This window comes from Anabrus simplex, chromosome 4 (assembly GCF_040414725.1).
Source record: "Anabrus simplex isolate iqAnaSimp1 chromosome 4, ASM4041472v1, whole genome shotgun sequence".
NCBI classification, from domain to species: domain Eukaryota; kingdom Metazoa; phylum Arthropoda; class Insecta; order Orthoptera; family Tettigoniidae; genus Anabrus; species Anabrus simplex.
The window spans coordinates 33,147,911-33,174,107 of NC_090268.1; the positions used below are offsets into that span (position 1 = coordinate 33,147,911).

Here is a 26,197-nt window from a genome sequence, read left to right on the forward strand (position 1 = left end):
GTAGTGCTTGGAACTGGCCTTCTGTAATGCTCTGCTTTGCCAGTTGGTCTACGGTATCATTGTGTATAATTCCAGTGTGACCTTTGATCCACATAAGATGAACTTCTTTTCCGTTTTCCTTAGCTTGGTATATGCAACTTAGGATGTCCATGATGTATTTATTCGAACGCGTGTTCCTGCCTGGTTGTTCTAGTTTTTGAAGTGCACTCTTGGAGTCCGTGAGAATTAATATACTGCTGAAGTGCTGGACTCCGTACGTGATGGCTGATTTAATGGCAAGTATTTCAGCTGTGAATATTGAAGCTTCGTGGTGAAGTGAGAACATTTTGCTAGTGTTGAGTGCAGGGCAGTAGTACGCATATCCGACTCCTTCATTGGTCTTAGACCCATCTGTGTATATTTTAGTATAACTGCCCCAATATGCATCGATAAAATTTGTTACTTTTTCGTTGATATTGGTATTGCAGATTATAAAATCTGGAAGATGAAATGTGGATGCTTGAAATACTGAAAGTTCATACCTCTGTCGAAATACTGGAAGTGATGTATCTTGAAGAGTAAGAGGTAAGATGTGCTGCAATTTCTTGATACTTTTGACCAATAGAGGTGTCCGTAGTCTTCTGTTTGTTCCTCTGTCACACAGTGGAAGGAGACGGCGCAGTTTAGATGTTATAGGGTGGCTGGTTATGGACGAGCGTTGCAGAAGAAAGTTGTTGGCAAGCAGATCTCGACTTATCTGAAGGGGCATTTCTTTAGCCTCTACCAGTAGTGCGTTAGTAGGACTTGAGTTCATGGCTCCGAGACATATTCTGAGTGCGCGGAACTGCAGGACATCTAGTTTTCGAAGAACATACTGCGGTGCGTTGCCGAAAAAGATGCAGCCATAATCTAGTACAGATCGGATTAACGATCTATATAATAGTAATAGGACAGATGGGTCAGCTCCCCACCATACTCGACATAATGCTCTGATTATGTTTAACGTTCGGCCCACTTTAGTTGCCAGGTACTCGACGTGGGTTCTCCATGTAAGTTTACTATCGAGGTGTAAGCCTAGTAGCTTGGCTGAAGTCCGTAAAGAGAAGGAGTATGGTCCAAGATGTACAGATGGTGATATTGAGTGGAATTGCTTTCGAGTGAAGACAATAATAGAGGATTTTTTGGGGGATAAATTAAGACCTGTTTGAAATGTCCAGGCGTGGAGTTTCCTTGCAGCGTCATCTAGCCATAAACATGTTAACCAAAGAGATTGCGATGATGCGTAGATACATACGTCGTCTGCATACTGAAGAACTTTGACTGTTTGTTTAAACATGTGATCGAGATCTGCAGTGTAGATGGCATACAGTAAAGGACTCAGTATAGCACCCTGAGGGAGTCCTTTTGTTACTAGTCTGGGCCCATACAAGGTGTTATCTTGGGTTCGAATATAGATTGTCCGCCGGAAAAATAAGTTATATATACCTCGCACGTATATTTCGGGAAGACCAAGGTCATGTAGCTTTTCAGAAAGTACTTGTATACTAACGCTGTCATATGCCCCAGATATATCGAGAAATATGGCTGTAAGGTAACCATGGTTTAGAAATGTATGTTCAATGTCCGTAGTCAGAATGCTAAGATGGTCGTAAGTAGAACGACTTTTCCGGAACCCATATTGAGATCGAGGCAATAAATTGTGAAACTCTAACCACCTCTCCAGTCTTAGTTTCAACAGCCATTCAAAAGTTTTAGCTATGCATGAAGATAGAGCGATGTGTCTGTAAGAAGCAGCTTCGTTAGGATCTTTACCTTGTTTTAAAATTGGGACAATAATCTGCGTCGTCCAGTCGTCGGGAAAATTGGTTTAATTCCAAATATATGTGAAAAGTAAGAGCAATATTTCCTTGGCATTGCGAGATAAATGTATATGGTCATATCCAGGCGCAGAGTTAGCAGTAGTTTTTAAAACTTGTTCTAATTCATGTAGCGTGAAAGGTGATGTGAGAACATCTTGCGTAGGCCGGGAAAGTTCGAACGGTGGACGTTGTTTTGGAGGAAGTGAGGCCGTAGGTGGAGCAATAAGATCTGAAAACTCTTCTGCCCAACATTTAAGTGCTTTAGGGGTTGGCGTTTTTTTCATTTTGTTAACCATCGACCATATTTGCGATAGGGGTGTATCCTTGCTCAGTTTTTCACAATAGGATCACCAGCTATTCTTCTTTACCCTTTTCAGAAAGCGTTTGACTGCTGCATCTATATTCTTGTAATTGAGAAAATTTTCCATTGTAGTTGCTCGCTTTAACTTGCTGAGGGCCTGATTTCTCTTAGCTATCTGTCGACTGCATTCGGAATTCCACCATGGAGCAGGGAATCTTTTTGAGATGTTGGTTTGTTTTCGTTCAGGAATGGATATGGCGGCAGCTAAATTAATGGTGTGTACGAAGGCGTTGTATTTATCAAGCGTGGTGTTTTGATGTAACACAGAGTGTATATTTGCGTCTATCACCCTTCTGTATTTGACCCAGTCAGCGTTTTGGACGTTCCATTTAATAGTGGGTTTGACCGGTGAAGAACGAAATGGTAAAACAGGCGAAATGGTGATAGCATAATGATTAGAACCCATTGGATACGGCAAGATTTTCCAATGAAAATCAGATGAGATATTAGAAGAACAAATGGTTAGGTCGACAGCGGAGAGACGTTGTCCCGGTACTGGTAACAGGGTAGCCGATCCATCGTTTAACACAAATAAATTGAACTCATCCACTATTTGTAAGACAGCCTCACCATATGTATCATTTATCTCGCAACCCCACGTTGTGCTATGTGCGTTATAATCACCACAAAAGAGAAAAGGTGGCTCTATCTGTTGCGTAAGCCGATACCATTCCTGAAGTTGAATTTTTGTTCGTGGTGGGCTATATAATGAGACCAATGTAATATCCTGGTTGTTAATGCGAACTCTTGCGGCAACGGCCTGAAAGCTTGCAATCTGCGAGTGATCAGTAACTGCTTCTACGTATGGAATTGTATTCTTTATTAATATTGCTACCCCTCCATATACGTCTTCTCGGTCCTGTCGGATGACATGATAGCCAGGAATGGTTAGATTAGAATCGTTCTTAAGCCAGGTTTCACTCAAGGTGGCGAAATCAATACCTTCAGTGTATAAAACTCTTCGTAAGGTCTCTTTATTCGCAAGTACGGAACGTGCGTTCCATTGGAGTATTTTATTCATTACCTGAAGTAAATATACTTGCGATCATGTTATGTATTATAGCCGGGTTAAAGGCCTCGGGCGTTGTAGATTGAGCTTGAGTAAGGAGGAGCATGATAAGGTTAAATATCTTTCCGATCAAATGCTCATAATTTTGGGAGGCGGTTGTCATTATGTTATGTGGTTGGGGGGATAGGGGTTGTGGGAAATTGGTGTTACAGGCAAATGTGGGGGAATATACTGACGTTGTTGGATCGATGGATAATTTGGTTGCGGTGTAGATGGGGGAGGAAGTCTCTGGGGCCGTTGCAATTGCTGTGGTAAATAAATAAAGAAATAAATATGGTGTATTTGTTGTATATGATGTTTTATTGAATCATCTTTAATTGGGCAAATGACCTGTTGATGATAAATCTATCTATCTATCTATCTATCTATCTATCTATCTATCTATCTATCTATCTATCTATCTATCTATCTATCTATCTATCTGTCTATCTATCTATCTATCTATCTATCAATCGACAGTATATAACATGCTTTCCATCACTTAAATGGTGCATTGTAATTTAGTCTGATAGGTAGTGTACGACGAGTGTCGGTGTCTTTTGCTACAGGTAAGCTTCTACATCAATTTAAAAGTATGCTTTATTATTATTACGTTGTATTATCCCCTCAAAGAAAAGCCATATCTACGCCACTGGTTGCGAACACGCGCATATTTATCATATATGTGGAAACCGATAACTCAAACTCAGAAGTAATGTTCACAAATATGATAATAATAATAATAATAATAATAATAATAATAATAATAATAATAATAATAATTTATTTTATGAAATACTTCCTCTCATGCAGAGGCTGCCTTGCGACAAAGTATACTTTTACATTTATTTTTAGAAGATAAATAGATATACTGTACTTGATTAATGTTGAAGGTAATCTAATTGTAACAGTGATTTCTTAGAATTAGCAGTGAGCCCCTTAAGGCTATGATGGCAATCTCCCGTAACGCTGTAACTGGCAGAGAAATCTGTTTCCAGAAATTAGCGGCAAAAGCGGGAATCGTTCCCCTTGCTCCAATCATCAGACCTACTATGTCGATTTCCTCTATCTGGTATTTCTCCCTGTAGTAAGGAATTGTTGGTAAGTAAATATTCCTTTTCTCTAGGTTAACATCTGAGGGCTGCGACTTATGGCTTTCAAAGCGAATTGTGGGATCGATGTTGTAACCTCTCTTCTTATTCTTGAAAGCAATGATGTCAATCCTTCTGTGGCTTCCGTTGTCCGCTAAGCCATGAACCTCTTCAAATACCTGGAAACCATGGTCTTTTAGCGTTGCCGCAATTAACGAGCGAATGTTATGATGACGCGTATTCCTTAAAAGTTCACCATGAGGACAAGATCCCAGAACATGCGCAAGAGTTTCAATCTCCTTGAGGCAGCGCCTACAAAGGGAATCGTTCTGAGATCTTCCTGGTACCGATCTAACTGCTGAAATGTTTGCTGTCATCTTAATTGCTTCACGCCATTCACTACATGATAAGCCTTGATGGTCTCGAATCCAGGAGTTGGTAGGAGTATATTCATTGTACAAACATACACCTCTCCTTTCTGCTGCAAGTTACACCACTCACTGAATGCCCTTTCTCTCAGTACTCTTCTCACTTTCCTGGCATCTGTTATTTCTAGGCGTGGATGCAGCAAATTGTCAGATGGAGGGACATTGAGGGATTGTAGTGAGAGAGTTATTTCTTCTTTCAGATTTCTTGTAGCACGGATGTATTCGTCACCTGAGCTTAATAGTACCTTACAGATGTTAATGTGCTGAAAATGAGCTTCCCAAGTGGCGCAGAAGAGTCCCAACCCCTTATATTTATAGGTATTATAGGTATTTGAAGAATTTCCTTAAGAGCACTTCGAATTAGTATGTCTGTATCAGCAAGGAACTTTTTCGGAATCTTCTCTGACTTGATAGTTTGGAATGGGTATATGAGAGATGGGCATATAACTGTGTTTATTACTTTAAATTTCTGGTCAGCCTGTAATAGTGGAGAAGAAACCAATTTCTCCATTTTATTCCGTAATTTTTTAAGCTCCTGTGTAGGTTGAAAAATTATTTCATTTGAAAAGTTAACTCCCAGATAGCGGATTGTTTCCCCACGTCGCAAACTCGATATATCATAGCTCTTAAATTGAGCTGGGTCTTCGATTAACTTTCCGCGTTCGATGCAGATTGCCGTAGATTTCATTGGGTTGATATAAAGCCCTATTTCATGAAATCTCCTTGTGACTATATTCGAGAGCTCAAGTGCTGCTCTTCGACTATTTCCTATGACAACCAAGTCATCAGCGAAACCCATGATCGTTAAAGGTGGAAGATGCGGTACTAAAGAAAATCCATAGTGGCTTGTGAGAGAGTCTTCAGTTCGTTTAAAATATGATCTGTTGCTAGATTGTAGAGACAGGGAGAAAGAGGTGATCCCTGCATAACACCCCTTTTTAGGCTTAAGGTGACTGTCTTTCCAGTTACAGTTTCTATTTTTGTAGTGTTTCCTGTCTGGAGATTAACTATTAGTTCCTTTAATTTCTCAGGTATCCCTAATGTCCTCAAGGTCTCATGTAAATGAAGGTGCCCAATGTTGTCAAACGCCTTTCTGACGTCTAGAAAAATCACTGTTAGATCAGTTTTGTTCAGTTTCGCGGAATTTAAAACCGAATCGAGTGTAGAAGTATTGATATGTGTACCGGCTGAAGATATGAATCCCCGTTGTGGATTAAAAGCAACGTATTCTCTCAGGCGTTTATCAAGAGCTCGCTCAATTAGTCTCCTAACAACAGAAAATATTGTGATTGGTCTCCAGTTTGCAATGTCATCAGGGTCACCTCCCTTGTGTATAAGAACGGTTCTTGCCTTTCTAAAACACGGTGGTACTTGTCCTGTTTGAAGCATACGAGTGGCTATTGTGGCAATTATCTCGGAAGCGATGTCACTTTTAATAGCTCTAACGATGACGTAATCAGGTCCAGGTGAAGTGTCCACCGCAATTCTACTTGTTGCAAGCTGTATTTCATCTTTAGATATAACATCATTAAACGTGTCATTGTAAACCGTTTGTGTAGCTTCACTCACTTTTGGGGGATACTTTTATCTCACTGAATTATTTTCATGTCCTAATATTTCATGGAAATAGCCATATAGGCTACATGTTGCGAATTAATCAGACATCTTTCATTGTTTTCATGAAGGACAGTTCTAACTGCTTTCCTACGTTGATTGTGGAACTGAAATTGAGTCAACTGATATAAATATTTACTTCGTCTTTTTTCTCTATCCCTATTAGCGGACCTTTGCGGATTTGAACTTTGTTTATATCCTTTTTCCGTATTAACATACGATTTCTTTTTACGCTCGATTCGACCATGGAGAATCTATTAGCCAAGGATATTGCATGTGGTCTTTATAGGATTAATCTTTTAAGTGATGTATTCTTCAGCATAATAGGGTTGTGATTTTGGTTATTTATATTGATTTTTATACGATACTATGTTATCTGTGTTTTCGTCAGTATATTTTTTGATATAATCTTTTCAAATTGAATGTGTGTACATCTTCAGTCTGGGAAGCCATATTTGTTTATTTACTTATAGTGCTTGGTTACCATAGCAATTGAATGATCAGCTGGTGATCACGTAAGTAAGGTTAACCGAAGTTTATATACCTCTGCTGACACATCATGCATTGAGATGGATGATTCAACAGAAGTAATATTTCAGCTAATGACAAAAGTAATTCCTCTCGGCCTGTGTATAACCATTGCGGGCAAGTGTTTAAGTCCACTCGGGGGGTCAATATTCATATCTCAAAAGCACATCCTAATGAGCACCGAACACGGCTAGTGAATAGACAGACAGCTGGGGAATCGAACCACCAAGTAAATACTGAAATAAATTTAGGAACATCTGTAGAACAAGTGCATGAATGTAGAAAAGAAATAAAACAATAAAACACACATAACTCGTACTACCAAGAGCAAATGGTGATATGGAGGGAAAGGCTACAAGGTGACATCAATGATTCTGAATTTTTCTTATTTGTAGAAGACTTTCTAAAGTTTCTGTACACTGCAATTGATTTTTTGCCTGGGCCTAAACACCCAGCAAGGAAATAATAATAATAATAATAATAATAATAATAATAATAATAATAATAATAATAATAATAATAATAATAATAATAATAATAATAATAATAATGGCGTATGGCCTCCGAAGAGGCCTGATGCACGTCTTTTCAGCTGACGCCCATGGGCGAACTACACCTCTGTGAGGATTGGAATCTACCTAGGATGAAATATAAAGCTGAAGACGGTACAAACCCCCAGTCCCAGTCCCAGAGCCAGAGGTAGTAGCCATTGAAGGTTAAAATCGCCGGACGTGCCGGAATCGAACATGTAGTCCAGCATGATAACCAGTTAGCAACGGATGATATCAGAATTTTCAGAATTTGTAAAATCTATCTGAATTGGCGGTGGTGTCGATAGCCGTGTCCATAGTGCTTGGGTTCAATTCTAGTTTTGCCATTAATCTAAGACTGGCTTGAGGATTTAGAATATATTTAATTCAGCTTTCTTACAACACTTGAAACATCATCTGTTTCATAAACCACGGCATTGTTATAATGAAATCTAAATTTGTTTGTTTCATAGACTGTATTTCTACTTTTGGTTCCGCTGGTCATCATATCCACCGGTGAAGCTGCTGAAGAGGTCTTTAATTTCAACATCACCAGTTACAGCAATCCCCAAAAGGAAACAGGCTTCGTGGTAAGGATATTAATGATTATATCTTCTTAATGCCTACTTAAAAAGATCACGGCCGTCTCTGTAGTGTAATGTCATTAGCTGCCACCTCCGGAGGGTCGGGTTCGATTCCCGGTTGGGGAGGTAGAATAACACGCACGGTATCCCCTGCCTGCCATAAGAGGTGACTAAATGGGGCCTCAGGGGCTCTCAACTTGGGAGCGTGGGATGGCGACTACGGGACCCTCAGCTGAGTCCTGGCATTGCTTGTGCCAGGCTCCTCACTTTCATCTGTCTTATCCGACCTCCCTTGGTCAACTCTTGTTCTTTTCCGAACCCAACGGTATTAGGTATCGAGGCCCATAGAGCCTTTCATTTTCACGCCCTTCGTGGCCCTTGTCTTCTTTCGGCCGATACCTTCATTTTTCGAAGTGTCAGATCTCTGCCATTTATTATCTGATTATTGTTATATAGAGGATGATTGCTTAGTTGTACTTACCCTTAAAAAATTAATCATCACCACCACCACCTCCCTCCTCAGACATCCTCGAAGTATTTTTGTACAGTGAAGGTAATGTTCACTTTCTCTGCTTTCCAGATATTGTATCTATAAAAGTATACTTATAGAGGGCATTTTATCTCCTCCAAAATGTGTCTGAAAGCAGTTATGAAGGTTCTGTTTTGAAATTGTTGTTCCTAACACATTTAATTTTGAATCTGCAGATTGATCGGGCGACTGGGCCACATGACCGGATTTCTCTGGACGTGACTAAGATGGGCTTTTTCTGCAACGACAAGTTTGCCAGAATTTCCATGGGTGTGTCCGTTACAGTGAAGGAAAGAGGTATAAAATTATAAATATATAATATTCTGCATTCTCAAATATCAGTTACCATTTAACGAGATCATAGGCTTATTGATTGATCTGGACAGCCAATACCTGTGAGGTTTGCCAATTTTTGTAAACATTTCGGTTTGATAAATTTACTTTGATTAATAAAGGGTTTCTACACTCTGTAGTAAACTTGAGTAGCACAGCTAATTTGGAGTTCATGGGCATCATACATACATACATATATACATACATACATACATACATACATACATACATACATACATACATACATACATACATACATACATACATACATTATAGACCGCTATACCTTTCAGCGTTCAGTCTGCAAGCCTCTGTGAATTTACTAAACGCCGCCACAATCCTCTATTTGCAACTAATACTGTGGCCTAGTTTATTAATTTATACCTCTTATCTCATTCGAAACTGAATATAACCATCGTCGTCTTGATCTCCCTCTACTCTTCTTACCTTCCATAATGGAGTCCATTATTCTCCTTGGTAACCTAGCCTCTCCATTCGCTTTATGTGACCCCACCACCGAAGCCGGTTTATGCGTACACCTTCATCCATCGAGTTTATTCCTAACTTATCCTTTATTTCCACATTCCAAGTACCCTCCTGTCATTGTTCCCATCTGTTTGTACCAGCAATCGTTCTCGCTACTTTCATGTCTGTTACTTCTAACTTATGAATAAGATATCCTGTATCCAACCAGCTTTCACTCCCGTAAAGCAAAGTTGGTCTTTAAACAGGCCGATGTAAAGATCGTTTCGTCTGGGAGCTGACTTCCTTCTTACAGAATACTGTTGATCGCAACTGCGAGCTCACAGCATAGGCTTTACTCTATCTTGAATCAATATCACTTACTTCACTACCATCCTGGGAGAATACATATACTAAATACTTGAAATTATCTGCCTGTTCCAGATTTTTGTCACCAATCTGACGTTCAATTCTCTTGAACTTCTTACCTACTGAAATCAATTTAGTCTTAGAAAGGCTAATTTTCATACCATATACCTTGCACCGATTTTCGACTGCCGGCTTCTGGCACAATCTGCCATTAACACCAAGTCATCAGCGTAGGCCAGACTGCTTACTACATTTCCACCTAACTGAATCCCTCCCTGCTACTTTATACCTTTGAGCAGATGATCCATGTAAACTATGAACAACAAAGGTGAAAGATTACAGCCTTGTCTAACCCCTGCAATTACCTTGAACAGAACTCATTCTACCATCAATTCTCACTGCAGCCCAATTGTCAACATAAATGCCTTTGAGGTATTTTAATATTCTACCCTTAATCCCATGCCTTTGGTGGCAGGACGTAGTGTTTACAGTGCACTATGTCTTCTGGTATGGGCTAGAGCAATAGTGTTGCTTTCATTGATCTGTCTCAGCTTTATCCTTGGCTTTGACAAGATGAAAGTGACTGAGGTATGAGTGATGCTAGTAATGCCATTCCTTATGCAGCCAGTCCCTGCTATGAATGGTGTGAAAATGTTGCTCATAGGGTCAGTTGGTGCATGCATTTTAGTGGGCTTGGCAGGCTGATATGTAATAGCAACGTCTGGCTCGGAGAGGAAAGCAACGGGAAACTACCTCACTCCTCATTTCCCTAGTACGTCTCTTCAGTGATGCCTAGGCCGTTTATGACAGCTGATGGCGGAACTGTTGAGGATCCAACCAGCCTTTGGGCTGAGGACTAAACAAACATACATACATACCCTTAATCCCATAGTCCCCCAGTACGGTGTACATCTTTTCCATCGGTACACTGTCATCTGTTTTCTCTAGATCCGCTAAACGTAAACATAGCTGTCTATTCCTCTCGTAACATTTTTCAATTACCTGGCGCATTCTGAACATCTGATTCTAACAGTCCCTGTGTTGTCTGAAACCACACTGGTTTTCATCCAACTTCCTCTCAACCACTGCTCGCACCCTCCCTTGCACGATGCCAATGACCACTTTGCCTGGTATACTGATCAATAAGATACCTCGATATTTGTTGCAATCCTTCCTGTTCCCTTGTTTATAGATAGGTGGAATTACTGCTTTTGTCCAGTCAGAAGGTATCTTTCCAACAGTCCATGCTAATTTTGTTACTCTATGAAGACAGTTTCATCCCTTCCTTCCCACTAGATTTCACCATTTCAGGTCTAATTTCATCTGCTCCTGCTGCTTTTTGACAGTGGAGTTTATTTACCATCCTTTCCACTTCATCAAGTGTAATTTCATCAACACCATTAGTTTCCTCTCCATGAGCGCCGTTGTTCGCGACGTCACCATGAAGATCTCCTTTTACGTTGACAATATTTCCAAAATATTCCCGCCACCTGTTCAGTGATTCCCTGTGATCTATTTTGGGTTCACCTGATTTATCCAAGACACTATTCATTTCCTTTTTCCCTACCTTCCTTTCTTTATTACTAACCAGAAAGTTTTCCTCACTACTTCACATAGTCGTACCTGGTTATTACGAAAATATGCCCATGACTTCTTTTTGGATTCAAAAGTTCTGTTTCTTTCATCTACGTACAGCTCCCTGTCTGCTTCAGTCCTTGTTTGTAACTATTTCTGATAAGCCTTCTCTTTACGTTTACAAGCTGCTCTCACTTCACAATTCCACCAAGATATTAGCTTTTTCCATCTTTACACTCAGTTGTTCGTAGGCATTCCCTTGCTCTTTCTACTACAGCACCCCTGTATCCCACCCATTGTCTTTCTATATCCTGAACCTGCTTACTGTCCATATACTTCTGTTTAATTTCATCGTCCTGGAGATTTTCTGGCCTTATTCGTCTGAAGACTGATTTCACTTTCTCTATCCTAGGCCTAGAGGTACTTAGTTCACTACAGATCAGATAGTGGTCTGTATCATCGAAAAATCTCCGAAAAACCCGCACATTCCTTACAGATTTCGTGAATCCAAATTTGGTTATGATATGACTATTGTGGATCTGATACCCCTACTCTCCCATGTGTAGGGATGAATGGCCTTATATTTTGAAGAATGTATTCGTCATTGCTAGTCCCATACTAGCACACAAGTCCAGCAAACGCTTCTCGCATTGAAATAGCCCGTTAGCACGATCCTATCCTTGCTGTTTACCCTGACTACGATGTCGCTCATTGCTTCATAAAACTTGTCAACTTCATCCTCATCTGCACCCTCACATGGTGAACACACTGAGACATTTCTCCTCCTAATTCTTCCAGCTGCCAACTCTACCCACATCATCCGCTCATTTACGTGCATAACAGAAACCATGTTGGGTGCAATAGTATTCCTGATGAACAGTCCTACCCCAAACTCTGTCCTTCACTTTTTACACCCGTCAAGTACAGTTTATAATCTACCTCTTCCTCATTATCTCCCTTATTCGAATGGCATTAACTCCTAACACATCCAGACGCATCCTGTTTGTTGACTCAGCCAGTCTTCTCACGGCTAATTCCATTAATACCTCGGCTCGCTCTCGGCTTGTTATTAATATCGCATGGGGGTAATACACACACACACATCTAGGCTCATTCTGGCCTCGCACCTACCCTCTCTGGGTTCAAATTTCGCACTCGGCTACGGGCCAGTCGGTTGCATATGATTCTAAAAGATCCTTGCTCATTTACAACGGTGGAAATACCTCACTGGTCTCGCTCCAAGCTGAAAAATATGCTCCATGCAAATCACGCACATCTTGACAGTATTAACTATATTGTATTCGATACCGGGTTCCCGTTCGTAACTCTAGAGGTGAGCTGTCCTCCGAAGACAATAACATCAATAACCATAGCGTCCAAAATGGCGCCTAAGGAACTACATATAAATACACGTAAAAACCATTAAACTATTGTTACTTTCATACCATCTTAAGCAAAGCTAAAAAGAACAGAAGGCTGGCGCGTATCGTTAGCCCTAAGTTGATTTAATTAATCTACACAAGAAAGAACATGCTTAAGGGATTGAGCTTACGTAATTAAATATTCCCATAATTGAAAAAGGAAAGGCCCTGAGTCGAGTCTATAACTATAAGTTATACACTGACTGACAGAGCAAATGCAACACCAAGAAGGAGTGGTTCGAAAGGGATGAAAGTTGGGGAAAAACAGAGACGGCACGGACGAATAATTGATGTTTATTTCAAACCGATATGCAGGTTACACAATGCGCACGGCATCGACTCAATAGGATGTAGGACCACCGCGAGCGGCGATGCACGCAGAAACACGTCGAGGTACAGTCAATAAGAGTGCGGATGGTGTCCTGAGGGATGGTTCTCCATTCTCTGTCAACCATTTGCCACAGTTGGTCGTCCGTACGAGGCTGGGGTAGAGTTTGCAAACGGCGTCCAATGAGATCCCACACGTGTTCGATTGGTGAGAGATCCGGAGAGTACGCTGGCCACGGAAGCATCTGTACACCTCGTAGAGCCTGTTGGGAGATGCGAGCAGTGTGTGGGCGGGCATTATCCTGCTGAAACAGAGCATTGGGCAGACCCTGAAGGTACGGGAGTGCCACCGGCCGCAGCACATGCTGCACGTAGCGGTGGGCATTTAACGTGCCTTGAATACGCACTAGAGGTGACGTGGAATCATACGCAATAGCGCCCCAAACCATGATGCCGCGTTGTCTAGCGGTAGGGCGCTCCACAGTTACTGCCGGATTTGACCTTTCTCCACGCCGACGCCACACTCGTCTGCGGTGACTATCACTGACAGAACAGAAGCGTGACTCATCGGAGAACACGACGTTCCGCCATTCCCTCATCCAAGTCGCTCTAGCCCGGCACCATGCCAGGCGTGCACGTCTATGCTGTGGAGTCAATGGTAGTCTTCTGAGCGGACGCCGGGAGTGCAGGCCTCCTTCAACCAATCGACGGGAAATTGTTCTGGTCGATACTGGAACAGCCAGGGTGTCTTGCACATGCTGAAGAATGGCGGTTGACGTGGCGTGCGGGGCTGCCACCACTTGGCGGCGGATGCGCCGATCCTCGCGTGCTGACGTCACTCGGGCTGCGCCTGGACCCCTCGCACGTGCCACATGTCCCTGCGCCAACCATCTTCGCCACAGGCGCTGCACCGTGGACACATCCCTATGGGTATCGGCTGCGATTTGACGAAGCGACCAACCTGCCCTTCTCAGCCCGATCACCATACCCCTCGTAAAGTCGTCTGTCTGCTGGAAATGCCTCCGTTGACGGCGGCCTGGCATTCTTAGCTATACACGTGTCCTGTGGCACACGACAACACGTTCTACAATGACTGTCGGCTGAGAAATCACGGTACGAAGTGGGCCATTCGCCAACGCCGTGTCCCATTTATCGTTCGCTACGTGCGCAGCACAGCGGCGCATTTCACATCATGAGCATACCTCAGTGACGTCAGTCTACCCTGCAATTGGCATAAAGTTCTGACCACTCCTTCTTGGTGTTGCATTTGCTCTGTCAGTCAGTGTACTTAAAATTGCAGTTTAACTCATCTGATATCCTCCGTCATTGCCTCAGCCCACCACCCGGGGCTACGTTATAGAGTTAGCCCATCCTAGAGCTGCGGACGTTGAATCTGGAAGCCTGGCACTCGACTCCTGGGAACGTCATCATTGCCGTCTTTTTCTCTCTTGCTCCACTGGAATTCCTGGAAACTGGATGCTGCAATCAAGTATTCCTCTTCACTGCCTCATATGTATATGCGCACAGCGTTGCGACCTGGGCGAGATTGTTTAGGTAAATCTCTTACTTGTATAAGTCCGATCACGAGTAGAGCATATTATGGTATGAATACCTGGTCACAACAAGTTCATTAGGCAGCTAACTTTCCACGAACCGCACTAAAATGTCAGAACTTGATCTAGTTTAGATATCGTATACTCACAGTACACGCTCGGGCGAGATTTCCTATTTAAAACTTTAGAATTTATTTGTTTAAGGCACTATGTTCTAGGCACATTGTCTCGAGATTCGATACGAGTGACACGCACTCCATGCCGGTCTTTCAGTCACAAGCTCCCTGCTCCTCGGATGGCTCCTTTTTAAGTAAAAGTCCGTGTCTGTTAGGGTCGGTGCATCCCCGTTATCTCTACAGACTGTCTGTGTCCCGGCCTCGTGCCGTCAACGGCCGTTTGAATTTGAGTGAGGAAACTAAGTTGCTTGCTTGTCATCGCAATGGTGCAAGTAGCTCTCCATAAATTGAATCAATATGTTTTAGTGTTCACCAAATGATAGAACTGGCACTCGTATGGAAATAACTTGTCTAATAGCTTGCTGCCAGGCCTGAAGTGCTCATATTCGGCTACGTGTAGTTGGCACTACACGTGACAAATTCAAACATCTCTGTCACCCTCTCGCGATCTCCTTTCTCTCACTCTCCCTGGCTTGCGGAGTCTTCACGAGTAAGTTTGAAATAAAGCTTGCTTCCCGTTCGGGGTCTCCACAAGTAATTGCAAGGACTGGAGCTTGCGCTATGGGGTCGCTTCCTCCTAAAGTGCGGATTTCGGGCTCTGCATAGTGCAATATTTGAATGTACTGATGATGTAAATTGATGCTATTTGGACCGTGATCTGGTGATACGGTACAGTACACGAAGAATTATATCATCTCTATCAACATACTTTCCAAGATTCATTTTTAAATACCATTACCCTGCATTATCACCTTCATTAACTCATTTCGAAGAACCATTGCCTTTGATAAAATCATCATATCAAGGATACATTAACAGAATATTCCGTATATCATCTCATTTCAATGGCACATTATCGAAGATTTACTCCTATCTTCACGACGTATGCAACTATAATCTGCCTATTCAACATAATGAAAATGAAAACCCACAGCCTGTTTCCAGTCATTCGACCGGGTCAGGAATGGAATGAATGAAGCCCCCATCTAGCGGCGAGGATAGGGATTGTGCCGGATGCCGAAGACTGCAACATCATAAAAATGAAAACCCACAGCCTGTTCCCAGTCATTCGACCGGGTCAGGAATGGAATGAATGAAGCCCCCTCCAGCGGTGAGGATAGGAATTGCGCCGGCTGCCGAAGCCTGTTGCACTCCTTTGGGGCAATGATTCATGAACGATGGATGAAATTAAATGATATTGGGGAGTGTTGCTGCAATGAAATATGACAGGGAAAACCGAAGTACCCGGAGGAAAACCTGTCCCGCCTCCACTTTGTCCAGCACAAATCTTACATAGAGTGACCGGTATTTGAACCACGGAACCCAGTGGTGAGAGTCCGGCGCGCTGCCGCCTGAGCCACGGAGGCTTCTCCTATTGAACATCATACTAACATGAATTATCCTAGCCTTCAGTTCTTTCTCACAGAAGCTCGTCTCTCCGATTTCATATACAATCTCTTTAAAACAATCTCATTTACAGTAACTTTATTAAACATGTTTATTTCTGATGACTCTGCCATGTGTATCTGTCTATGCTTGAATATCACAATTAAATACACGCACAACAGGCATCAACAATAAAATCGCGCATTTAGCTAGGAACTGTAATATGCACAGATGATCACTATTCAATTCTGATGATTCATTCTAAATCTTAGACACGTATAGCGTTATTTCCTTTTGATGATTTAATTTGACGATCTATTCACATTAATCTCGAGTCTGGAGAGCATTAATTCTACTAATCCTTCCCTTATTAAGATAAAGATGACCCTACGGTTCTCTCATGTCGCACCTACCTATTACATTAACTTAATTGATCTAAGTTAAGAAGAAAACACAACATACTACTGAAAAGAAAAATGGGCGTGTGCACTTACTTTGACGTTGGCAGTTTCATCTCGACCCAAATGGTTGGATAACGGTGCCCAGTCCAAGAGATCTCCTTATTGTCCTGCTGGACATCGTAGTGATAATTTCCATTTATGAAATTACAGAAGTAAAATAAACTTCCGATACATATGTTTGTGGAGATTTAATTGAATCTTCCGTTCCTTGAGATATACCCACAGCATTTCAACCTAAGTGGTCATTGGATATTTCAATTCAATGCATAAAACTGCCATGGCGAACTACGTCGTACCCACGCCAACAGTCAGGTAATCTGTCGATGCGCGTCCTTAATTTTCCGAGCACCAGAACATCTACTGCGTACGTCCCGCTGTGGGTGGGGGGGGGGTAGAATTACACCCACGGTATTCCCTGCATGCCGTAAGAGGCGACTAAAAGGGGCACCAGGGGCTCTTAACATGGGAGCGTGAGTTGGCAACCACGGGTCCCTTAGCTGAGTCCTGGCATTGCTTCCCCTTACTTGTGCAAGGCTCCTCACTTTCATCTATCCCATCCGACTTCCCTTGGTGGACACTTGTTCTTTTTCGACCCCGACGGTATTAGGTCGCGAGTCCTGCGGAGTCTTTCGTGTTCACGTCCTTCGTGGCCCTTGTCTTCCTTTGGCCGATATCTTCATTTTTTGAAGTGTCGGATCTCTTCCATTTTTTCTCTCTGATTAGTGTTGTATAGAGGATGGTTGCCTAGTTGTACTTCCTCTAAGACAATAATCACTACCCCCACCACCACCACCACCACCACCATCACCACCACCACCCCTTTTACGTACGAGATTCACAGACCATCTGAATGCTGGATTCCTCTTGTAGAATAGGCGGGCTTGATTGTTTTTTAGTTTTAGTTTTCTTTATTTTGTCCATTGCGAAATATTTACAATCCTTTCTGTTACAATCCAAGTAGATATCCACCAACATTTGAGTATGAACAAAGTAGACGTCGGTACTTTCTCCCATTTAAATTAGGGAACATTCATTCTTAATAACTTGAAGAGTGTCTTCTTATAAAATTTTCATGTTTGTCTGGAGTCCTTAAAATTCAGATCAGTTAATTTTAATGTACCATATCACCTGTCCTAAATTTCGCCTGGCTATCTCAACGGTAGAGAGCGTGGAGCGTCCGGAGTGGGTACCCCAAAATAACTAATATTCAAGGACAGGGATCTAAATACATAAACGTGAATAAGAACTGTGTAGATAGGGGGTAAAGCAGGTTTATTCGACCAAAACATAGAATGCGGATCGAAATCCCCAATGAAAAATCAACACAAACTATACAAAGGAAATGCAGGTCACAAAGTGACGGCCAGTCTCGAACTCTTATAGGAATGAATTTACATCTCAGAATGTGAGAGAATTGCTTTGATGCGACAATGTACTCGCAAAACCTGGCCATAGGCCTCGAAATCGGTCGTCCTTATACATGAGAATAACAGCAGGTAAGTTTCGCATCCAAATTATATACCAGGAGCATACTATATTGTTTTACACTTTATTTTTTGTACGTCCGGGTATGGTTCACATTTCACTTTTGAAGGTGGTGACGTGTAACTAGTGTCTTGTTGCACCGTTTGGTAGCAGCACACGCACAGAGGGCAAGGAATGCAATCGTCATAGCCATTTAATAACAACACTGTCAGCGTAGGTGCAGACAACATGGAAAGCAACCGTCAGGGACAGCGCTATACGAGTTGCTTCCTATGGAAAGAAGGAGTGACCACTGCAGAAATTCATCGGGGCTTAGTGGCAGCCTGTGGAGAACATGTACCGTCACAACTGGGTGGAAGGTTGTAAAACAGGGCGCACATCGCTGGACAAGGGAACCAGTTCTGGAAGGAATGTGACAGTGTCAACACCTGCCAACATTGCCCGGGTCGAACAGGCCATCCAAGGAAACAAATATATCACATTTACGGAAATGGAGGCAGCCACGGGAATTAGCCGAAACACCCTGCAGCGGATCGTGCATGGTTACTTACAGTTGGAGAAGGTGTCATTCACATGGGTGCCTAGACTCTTGTCTGCAGTCGAAAAGCAGAGGCGTGTGGACGTGTGCAGAGAACTTTTGCAACGCCATGATCAAGATCCAGCCGACTTCATGGCTAGGCTTGTGACTGGTGATGAGACATGGCTCCATTGCCATGAGCCACAAACGAAACAACACCCCTACAACACACCCAGCATACTCTCGCGACTTGGCACCAAGTGATTATCACCTATTCAGAAACACGAGGAAACCTCTGCATGGTCGCCGTTTTGCGGATTTTGCAGAACCGGACACAGCTGTCAAGGCATGGGTATGTAGCACTCCGAAAGAATGGTTTCAGGAAGGTCTAGAGATGGCAAAAGTGCATACAGTTACAAGAAGATTATGTTAAGAAGGTGGACGTAACAACTGATGTGTAATGTACTTCATTTGGGTAGAAAAAAAATAAAGTGTAAAACAATACAGTATGCCCTTCGTAATTCCCAGCAATCAGGGACACATAAGACAATCGATATCACACTTAGTTTTCTTCCCGTGGGTGGAGCGGGCAGAATAACACCCACGGTATCCTTTGCCTGTCGTAAGAGGTGGGTGACTAAAAGGGTCCCAGGGTCTCTGAACTCGGGAGCGTGGGTTGGCGACCACGGGACCCTTAGCTGAGTCCTAGCATTGCTTCCACTTACTTCTGCCAGGCTCCTCACTTTTATCTATCCTAACCGACCTTCCTTGGTCAACTCTTGTTCCGACCCCGACGGTACTAGGGCACTCGAGTCCTAGGGAATATTTCATTTTCACGCCCTTCGTGGCCCTTTGTCTTCCTTTGGCCGATTCTTTCATTTTTAGAAATGTCGGCTCTCTTCCATTTTTCTCTCTGATTAGTTTTATATAGAGGATGGTTGCTTAGTTGTACTTCCTCTTAAGACAATAATCGCCACCACTACCTTTGATGTTCCTTCCTTTTTTTTTAGCCGATGCCCTCTTTGTACACTCGGCCTGCAGGAAACACTCGAACGCATACTAGCTGATGACACGACTACTGCTGATCTCCTCATCCGCTTTATGTGCGACACTGGAATAATCAAGGGTATATAAATTACAAGTGTACTGTTGCTCAGGGAACGATTCGGGAGATAGTAGGTTCGAACCCCACTGTCGGCAGCCCTGAAGATGGTTTTCCGTCGTTTCCCATTTTCACACCAGGCAAATGCTGGGCTGTACCTTAATTAAGGCCACGGCCGCTTCCTTCCCACTCCTAGCCCTTTCCTGTCCCATCGTCGCCATAAGACCTATTTGTGTCCGTGCGACGTAAAGCAACTAGCAAAAAAAAAAAAAAAAAAAAAAAAGCTCAGGGAACACACGTTCCTTTTTTCTTCGTTAGTAGTTTTGGGCCTAATTCAGTAAATTTTTGTTTTGCTTTGTACTGCGTTTCCATATTTCTTTGTTGAAAATAACTTTGTTTTTATTTTAAATTTCTTTTGCACTAAATTGTTCAGAGAGGATGATTACCTCGTTGTACTTCTTCTTAAAACAAAAATCACCACCACCACCACCACCACCACCACCACCACCACCACCACCACCACCTTTCGTACACATTGAAACTATTCAATTATTGTTATGAAGGACTGCTTATCTTCATTGATTCGTTAGACAAAATTAAAGGTAACTATCACTCTTGCCATGCATCTGAGTGTTAAGTTTTGGTTTTGTTGTAGGTTCCTACGCACCGCCAGACTACGCACACATTGAAGGTCTGGGGTACTACAAGTTCCACAAGGTGCCAGTTACGTGGCTGGATGCTGTGATTAACTGTGCAAAGGAAGGTGGTCATATGCTTGTCCTTAATTCCGAAAAAGAAGCTGAGGCTCTGCGGAACTTTTTTGCTCAGAATCCAGGCATAGTTGGCGCGGACTACACTGACTACATGCACATTGGCTTCCATGACCTGTATCGCGAAGGAGAATATTTTACGATCACAGGTGAGTCTACCAGTACTGTAACAGTATTGTTCTGCGCACTTTCATAACGCTGAGTTCAAAATATTAAACGAATCATTCCTTCGCGTGGATTCATTCATAGAAATTACGAGAGATTGAGGAAGTTGTAGTATGTACGTCATCCTATACATAACCCAACTCTTGTAAAACCTTCAGTTACTATGTTTTATTGTCCGGCTCCATGGCTAAGTGGTTAGCATGCTGGCCTTTGGCCACAGGGGTCCCGGGTTCGATTTCAGGCAGGGTCGGGAATTTATCCATCATTGTTTAATTTCGCTGGCACGGGGGCTGGGTGTATGTGCCGTCTTCATCATCATTTCATCCTCTTCACGAGGCGCAGGTCGCATACGGGAGTCAGATCAACAGACCTGCTCCTGGCGAGCCAAACATGTCCTCGGACACTCCCGGCACTAAAAGCCATACGCCATTTCATTTCATTACAATGTTTTATTAAATGCTATGTACGACTATACCCTGTACATATGTATTGTACATTTTTATAACCTCAAATACGCATTGTTAATGTCCGACTCCTTGGTGCCCCTGTGGGTGGGGGCGGTAGAATAACACCCACGGTATCCCCTGCCTGTCGTAAGAGGCGACTACAAGGGGCCTCATGGGCTCTGAACTTTGGAGCGTGGGCTGGCGACCACGAGGCCCTCAGCTGAGTCCTGGCATTGCTTCCACTTACTTGGCCAGGCTCCTCACTTTCATCTATCCTATCCGACCTCTCTTGGTCAACTCTTGTTCTTTTCCGACCCCGACGCTATTAGGTTTGCGAGAGCTAGGGAGTCTTTCATTTTCATGCCCTTCGTGGCCCTTATCTCCCTTTGGCCGATACCTTCACTTTTCGAAGTGTCGGAACCCTTCCATTTTTCCTCTCTGATTAGTGTTATATAGAGGATGGTTGCCCAGTTGTACTTCCTCTTAAAACAATAATCACCACCACCACCACCACCACCGACTCCTTGGTTGAATTGTCAGCGATGGGGGATTCGGTTCAGAGGGTCCCGGGTTCGATTCTCGGCCTGGTCAGGGATTTTAGTCGCGTGTGATTAATTCTTCTGGATCGGGGACTGATTGTTTGTGTTCGTCCCAACACTCTCCTCTTCATATTCAGACAACACACACACTCCCAACCATCACAGAAACACATAATGTATGTTCAGTCTTCAGCCATAAGGCTGGTTGGATCCTCAACAGCTCTGCCATCAGCTGTCATAGATGGCCTAGACATCACTGAAGAGGCATACTAGGGAAATGCGGAGTGAGCTAGTTTCCCGTTGCTTTCCTCACCGAGCTAGAAGTTGCTATTACATATCAGTCTGCCAAGCCCACTGAAATGCATGCACCAACCGACCCTATGAGCGAAATGTTCATACCATTCATAGCAGGGACTGGGTACGCAAGGAATGGCATTACTAGCATCGCTCATACCTCAGTCACTTTCATATTGTCAAAGCCAAAGATAAGACAGAGACAGGGCAATGAAAGTAACAAAATTGTTCTAGCCCATGCCAGAAGACACGGTGCACTGTAAACACTAGGTCCTGCCAGCAAAGGCATAAACACATAATAATGATTACATTCCTGCACATAGGGTTGGCGTCAGGAAGAGCATTCGGTCGTAAAACAGGCAAAATCCACATGTGTGATACAGTTCGCACCCGCGACCCCACAAGGTGTGGGAAATGCGGAATAAGAAGAAAAAATACGTTTAACCTCAAAATCCGTGTAGTTGAAAACCGTAGAAAACTCTGTAATATTCGAATATTGGACATAATCCACCATACTTTTGATGCATATGGATATTTTTGGAAACTTACTGTTATGATTTATTATCCAGATACATGTAGAAACTTTAGGAATGTTATATATTTCTCGCTTGTGTTTGTAAATTGTATGGTCGGATGTGTTCCATTTAGAGTGTTGCAAGAACATTTACAGAAGTCGATATTTATATATTGTTTGTCGAATGGTATATGTATTGATTTGACAGGCCGAGAGGCCAGTGGGTGTTGGAGAGTGAGTGACAGAGTTAGAGTGTGGGTTGCAGTGGGTGGTACAGTGAGTCGAGGACTTGGTTGATATCTGTTGTCAGAATCGACTTGAGTGAGTTAGAGAGTATTCAGTCTTGCCTTGTTATGGTAAAGTGAATAATCAGTGCGTGGACTTGTTGATATCTGTACAGTACGTGACAGAATCGAGAGTACATTGCTTCAGTGTGTTTCCTTTAATAGTGTTAAATTGTGTATCATTGTGTAATTAAGAGATAAGAATTTCGTATTGTTCCGTATTGAAGTGAGTTCACCAGTAAGTTAAAAGAAAGTATAAAATGGTTCAACCTTTCAATACTATTAAAATAAGAAAAGTAAGTTTACATTCCTATTTAAATTAAATTAGTACTGGGTTCGACCAGTATTTTTGGTCATCATCAGCCGATCACAACTATTGGTGAAACAATGCATATACATAAATTGCGAAGTATAAAGAATTCTGTAGGTTGCTGATAGTGAAGCACTAAAAAATTTCTTGCTTTACGTCGCACCGACACAGATATGTCTTATGTTGACGATGGGATAGGGAAGGCCTAGGAAGTGGAAGGAAGTGCCGTGGCCTTAATTAAGGTACAGCCCCGGCATTTGCCTGGTATGAAAATGGGAAACCACTGAAAACCATCTTCAGGGCTGCCGACAGTGGGTCTCGAATCCACTAAAAACTTTAGGGAGTACTGTCCATTGAAAGATGCACAGGTAGAAATATGAAGTTTAGATGATACTGTCAGATGCAGTTTATGAAACACTATAACACACGTATTTATCAGTTGCAGTTTAAATGTCACTGTACAATTTTAAGGATACTGAGTGTCAATCATGAACGTTAGTAAGACATAAGCGTTAGAGAGCACGGGAGGAAAAGAAGTCCTTAATCAAATACGTATCCAAATACGAGGATTGGGGGTAAAAGTCATGACAACTATTTTTTTCTTGTAGATATGTGAACGGATCACAAACGTGTATGTGTCGTGTGGAAGTTCTGCAGGCATACTGTGTATGCAGAACAACAGATGGCTCTGTGATAGCTGGTAGTAGCGCAGCGAGGGCTGTGAAATCAGTCACTTGGTGGGTCTCGTGCGAGATGGAAGTAACCCCTGTTGAGCAGCGCGCTTACATCAAAATAGCCGTTTTCCGAGGGAGAAATGCGATGGAATGTCACAGTGAATTAGTGGAAGCCCTTGGGAATAATGCCCTACCATACTGTACAGTAGCACGGTGGGTGGGAAAGTTTCAGCAAGGACGTGTGTCAACCAGTGATGAGCAACGTTCAGGACGACCTGTCAGTGTGCGGACCGACGTGGCACGTGCCGTCATCGAGCAGTTCTTGGATGAAGACAGACGATGGACGCCACTGGAGTTAGAGAGGGCAAGTGGCATCGAGAAACGACCGTCCACAGGATATTGCGTAGTGAGCTGCAACTGCACAAAATCGCATCGCGCTGGGTACCGTACCGCATGCACTGACGGAAGTTCAAAGGTGGGTGCGCTATGCAGTATGCTCTGACCACCTTGCACGCTGGCAACAGGACGGCGATCTTGTCACGAATAATCGCCATCGATGAATTTTGGGCCAGGGCATACAAACCAGAACTGAAACGTCAGTCCGCGGAGTGGCGACATGCTGGATCACCAAGGAGGCAGAAGGTCCGTCAGAATCCTTCCCCAGACAAATTGATGGTGATCGTGGCGTATGACGTCAGGGGTGTCATTGTTTGCCACTTTGTTCCACATGGCAGAACAGTGACTGCACAGTACTACAGGGACTTCCTGGTGCGACAGGTACGACGTGGCGTTCGGGAGAAACGTCCGGATCTTGTGGACGGTGCAATAATCCTGAACGACAATGCAAAACCACATAAAGCAGAGTGTATAGGGCAACTACTGCGACGTTGGGGATGGGAAGAATTGAAGCACCCACCGTACTCTCCCGACATTTCGCCCTGTGACTTTGATCTCATTCGAAAGATTAAGGAACCACTACGTAGTAGGCGGTTTGCAACACGAGAGGACATTGCTAATGCTGTGTGCCAACAGGTGACCCGATTCACACATGGTGCGGCAAATGCTGAGGCAGATGGTATTCAGCGCCTCCCACATCGTTGGCAGCGTGTGGTGTCAGTAGCAGGGGACTACTTTGAGGGTCTTTAAGCCCAGGTTTGTCATGTCAACTTTATGTGTACTGTGTTGTCATTCTTTTGCACCGGGTAGGCCATATTGCCCTGTATACTACCGCAATAAATTAGTGTGTTACGATATTTCAGTGCTATTCATTGTCCACACATGTAGTTAACACCTTGTCCGTCTGTATATGCTACATTTTCCAACCGGACTGGTATCTTCAAGAAAAAAATAGTTGCCATGACGTTTTCCCTAACCCTCGTTTAGAACTGAGAAAATTCTTGAAGAGTTCAATTGCATATTATGAGACACTATAATTTTATGGAATAGCACTGCCCGTCGATAGATCCAAAGTTATGAAGAAGTCGCCGATCAAACACGCAAATGTACTACGGAGCAAGTTTCCGAAGAGTAGATCAGCACTGTGTTTTTAAAAGTCTAGTTAGATGTGTTAGTTCCAAGAACTTGCTCCGTAATACATTTATATATTTAATCTGCGACACTCTTCATAATTTTTGGGTCTATCGACGGGCAGTGCTATTCCCTAAAATTATACGTGTCTCATAATATGCAATTGAACTCTTCAAGAATTTGCTCAGTACTATATTTGGATACGTATTTGATTATGGACTTCTTCCTGTACAGTGCTCTCTAATGCTTATGTCTTACAAACGTTCATGATTGACACGCAGTATCCTTAAAATTGTACAGTGCCTTAAAAACTGCATCGGACAATATCATCTAAACTTCATATTTTTATCTGTGCATCTTTCAACGGACAGTACTCCCTAAAGTTTTTAGTGTTTCAGTAAGTAAGTAAGTAAAGCCTTTATTTTTTTTCCAGATCTACAGCGGTGAGGCCTTATTGATCCATTAAGGGAGAAAAATAATAGTGCCCAACCTAGACAGCTTAAAATACTAGGCTATACACATAGAATAATGCTCGTATAGTAAACATAGCTAACACCAAATGTGGAAAAACAAAGTTGCTGGAAATAATAATAATCAAATGTCCATGAGTCAATGTTATCTTTTCAGATATGAACAAAACCTCAAAAAATCTCAATATTGCTATTAAGACCAGGGATAAATGAAAGCTAGTAGTACTGAAAATAATAATATTAAAATGTAAAAACTCAATATTGCTATTAAGAAAAGGGATAAAACGAAGACTAAAAGAACTATTGCAACAGGGTAATTCCATCTATAGACTGTATGGCATTATTGGCAATGTGAAGCTAAAACTGGCAACATATAACTGAGCAGAGTACAGTGCTGTGTCGGGCTGAGTCTGCGCTAGACCACTGACTGTTCCACTTCCGGCCGGGTTCGCACTCAGCACATTCTCTCTTAGACACTGACCTTTC

At 42.7% G+C, this 26,197-nt stretch overlaps 1 protein-coding gene across 2 annotated transcripts in view; it reads left to right on the top strand.

The window, feature by feature from the left end:
- LOC136872371 (hemolymph lipopolysaccharide-binding protein) overlaps positions 1-26,197 on the top strand; it is a 52,166-nt gene that overhangs the window by 12,450 nt on the left and 13,519 nt on the right. For both annotated transcript variants that reach the window (XM_067146182.2, XM_067146181.2), the window contains exons 3-5: positions 7,912-8,028; positions 8,728-8,848; positions 20,374-20,637. In XM_067146182.2, the coding sequence (XP_067002283.1) occupies positions 7,912-8,028; positions 8,728-8,848; positions 20,374-20,637 (502 nt within the window). The remainder of the gene's footprint in view (positions 1-7,911; positions 8,029-8,727; positions 8,849-20,373; positions 20,638-26,197) is intronic.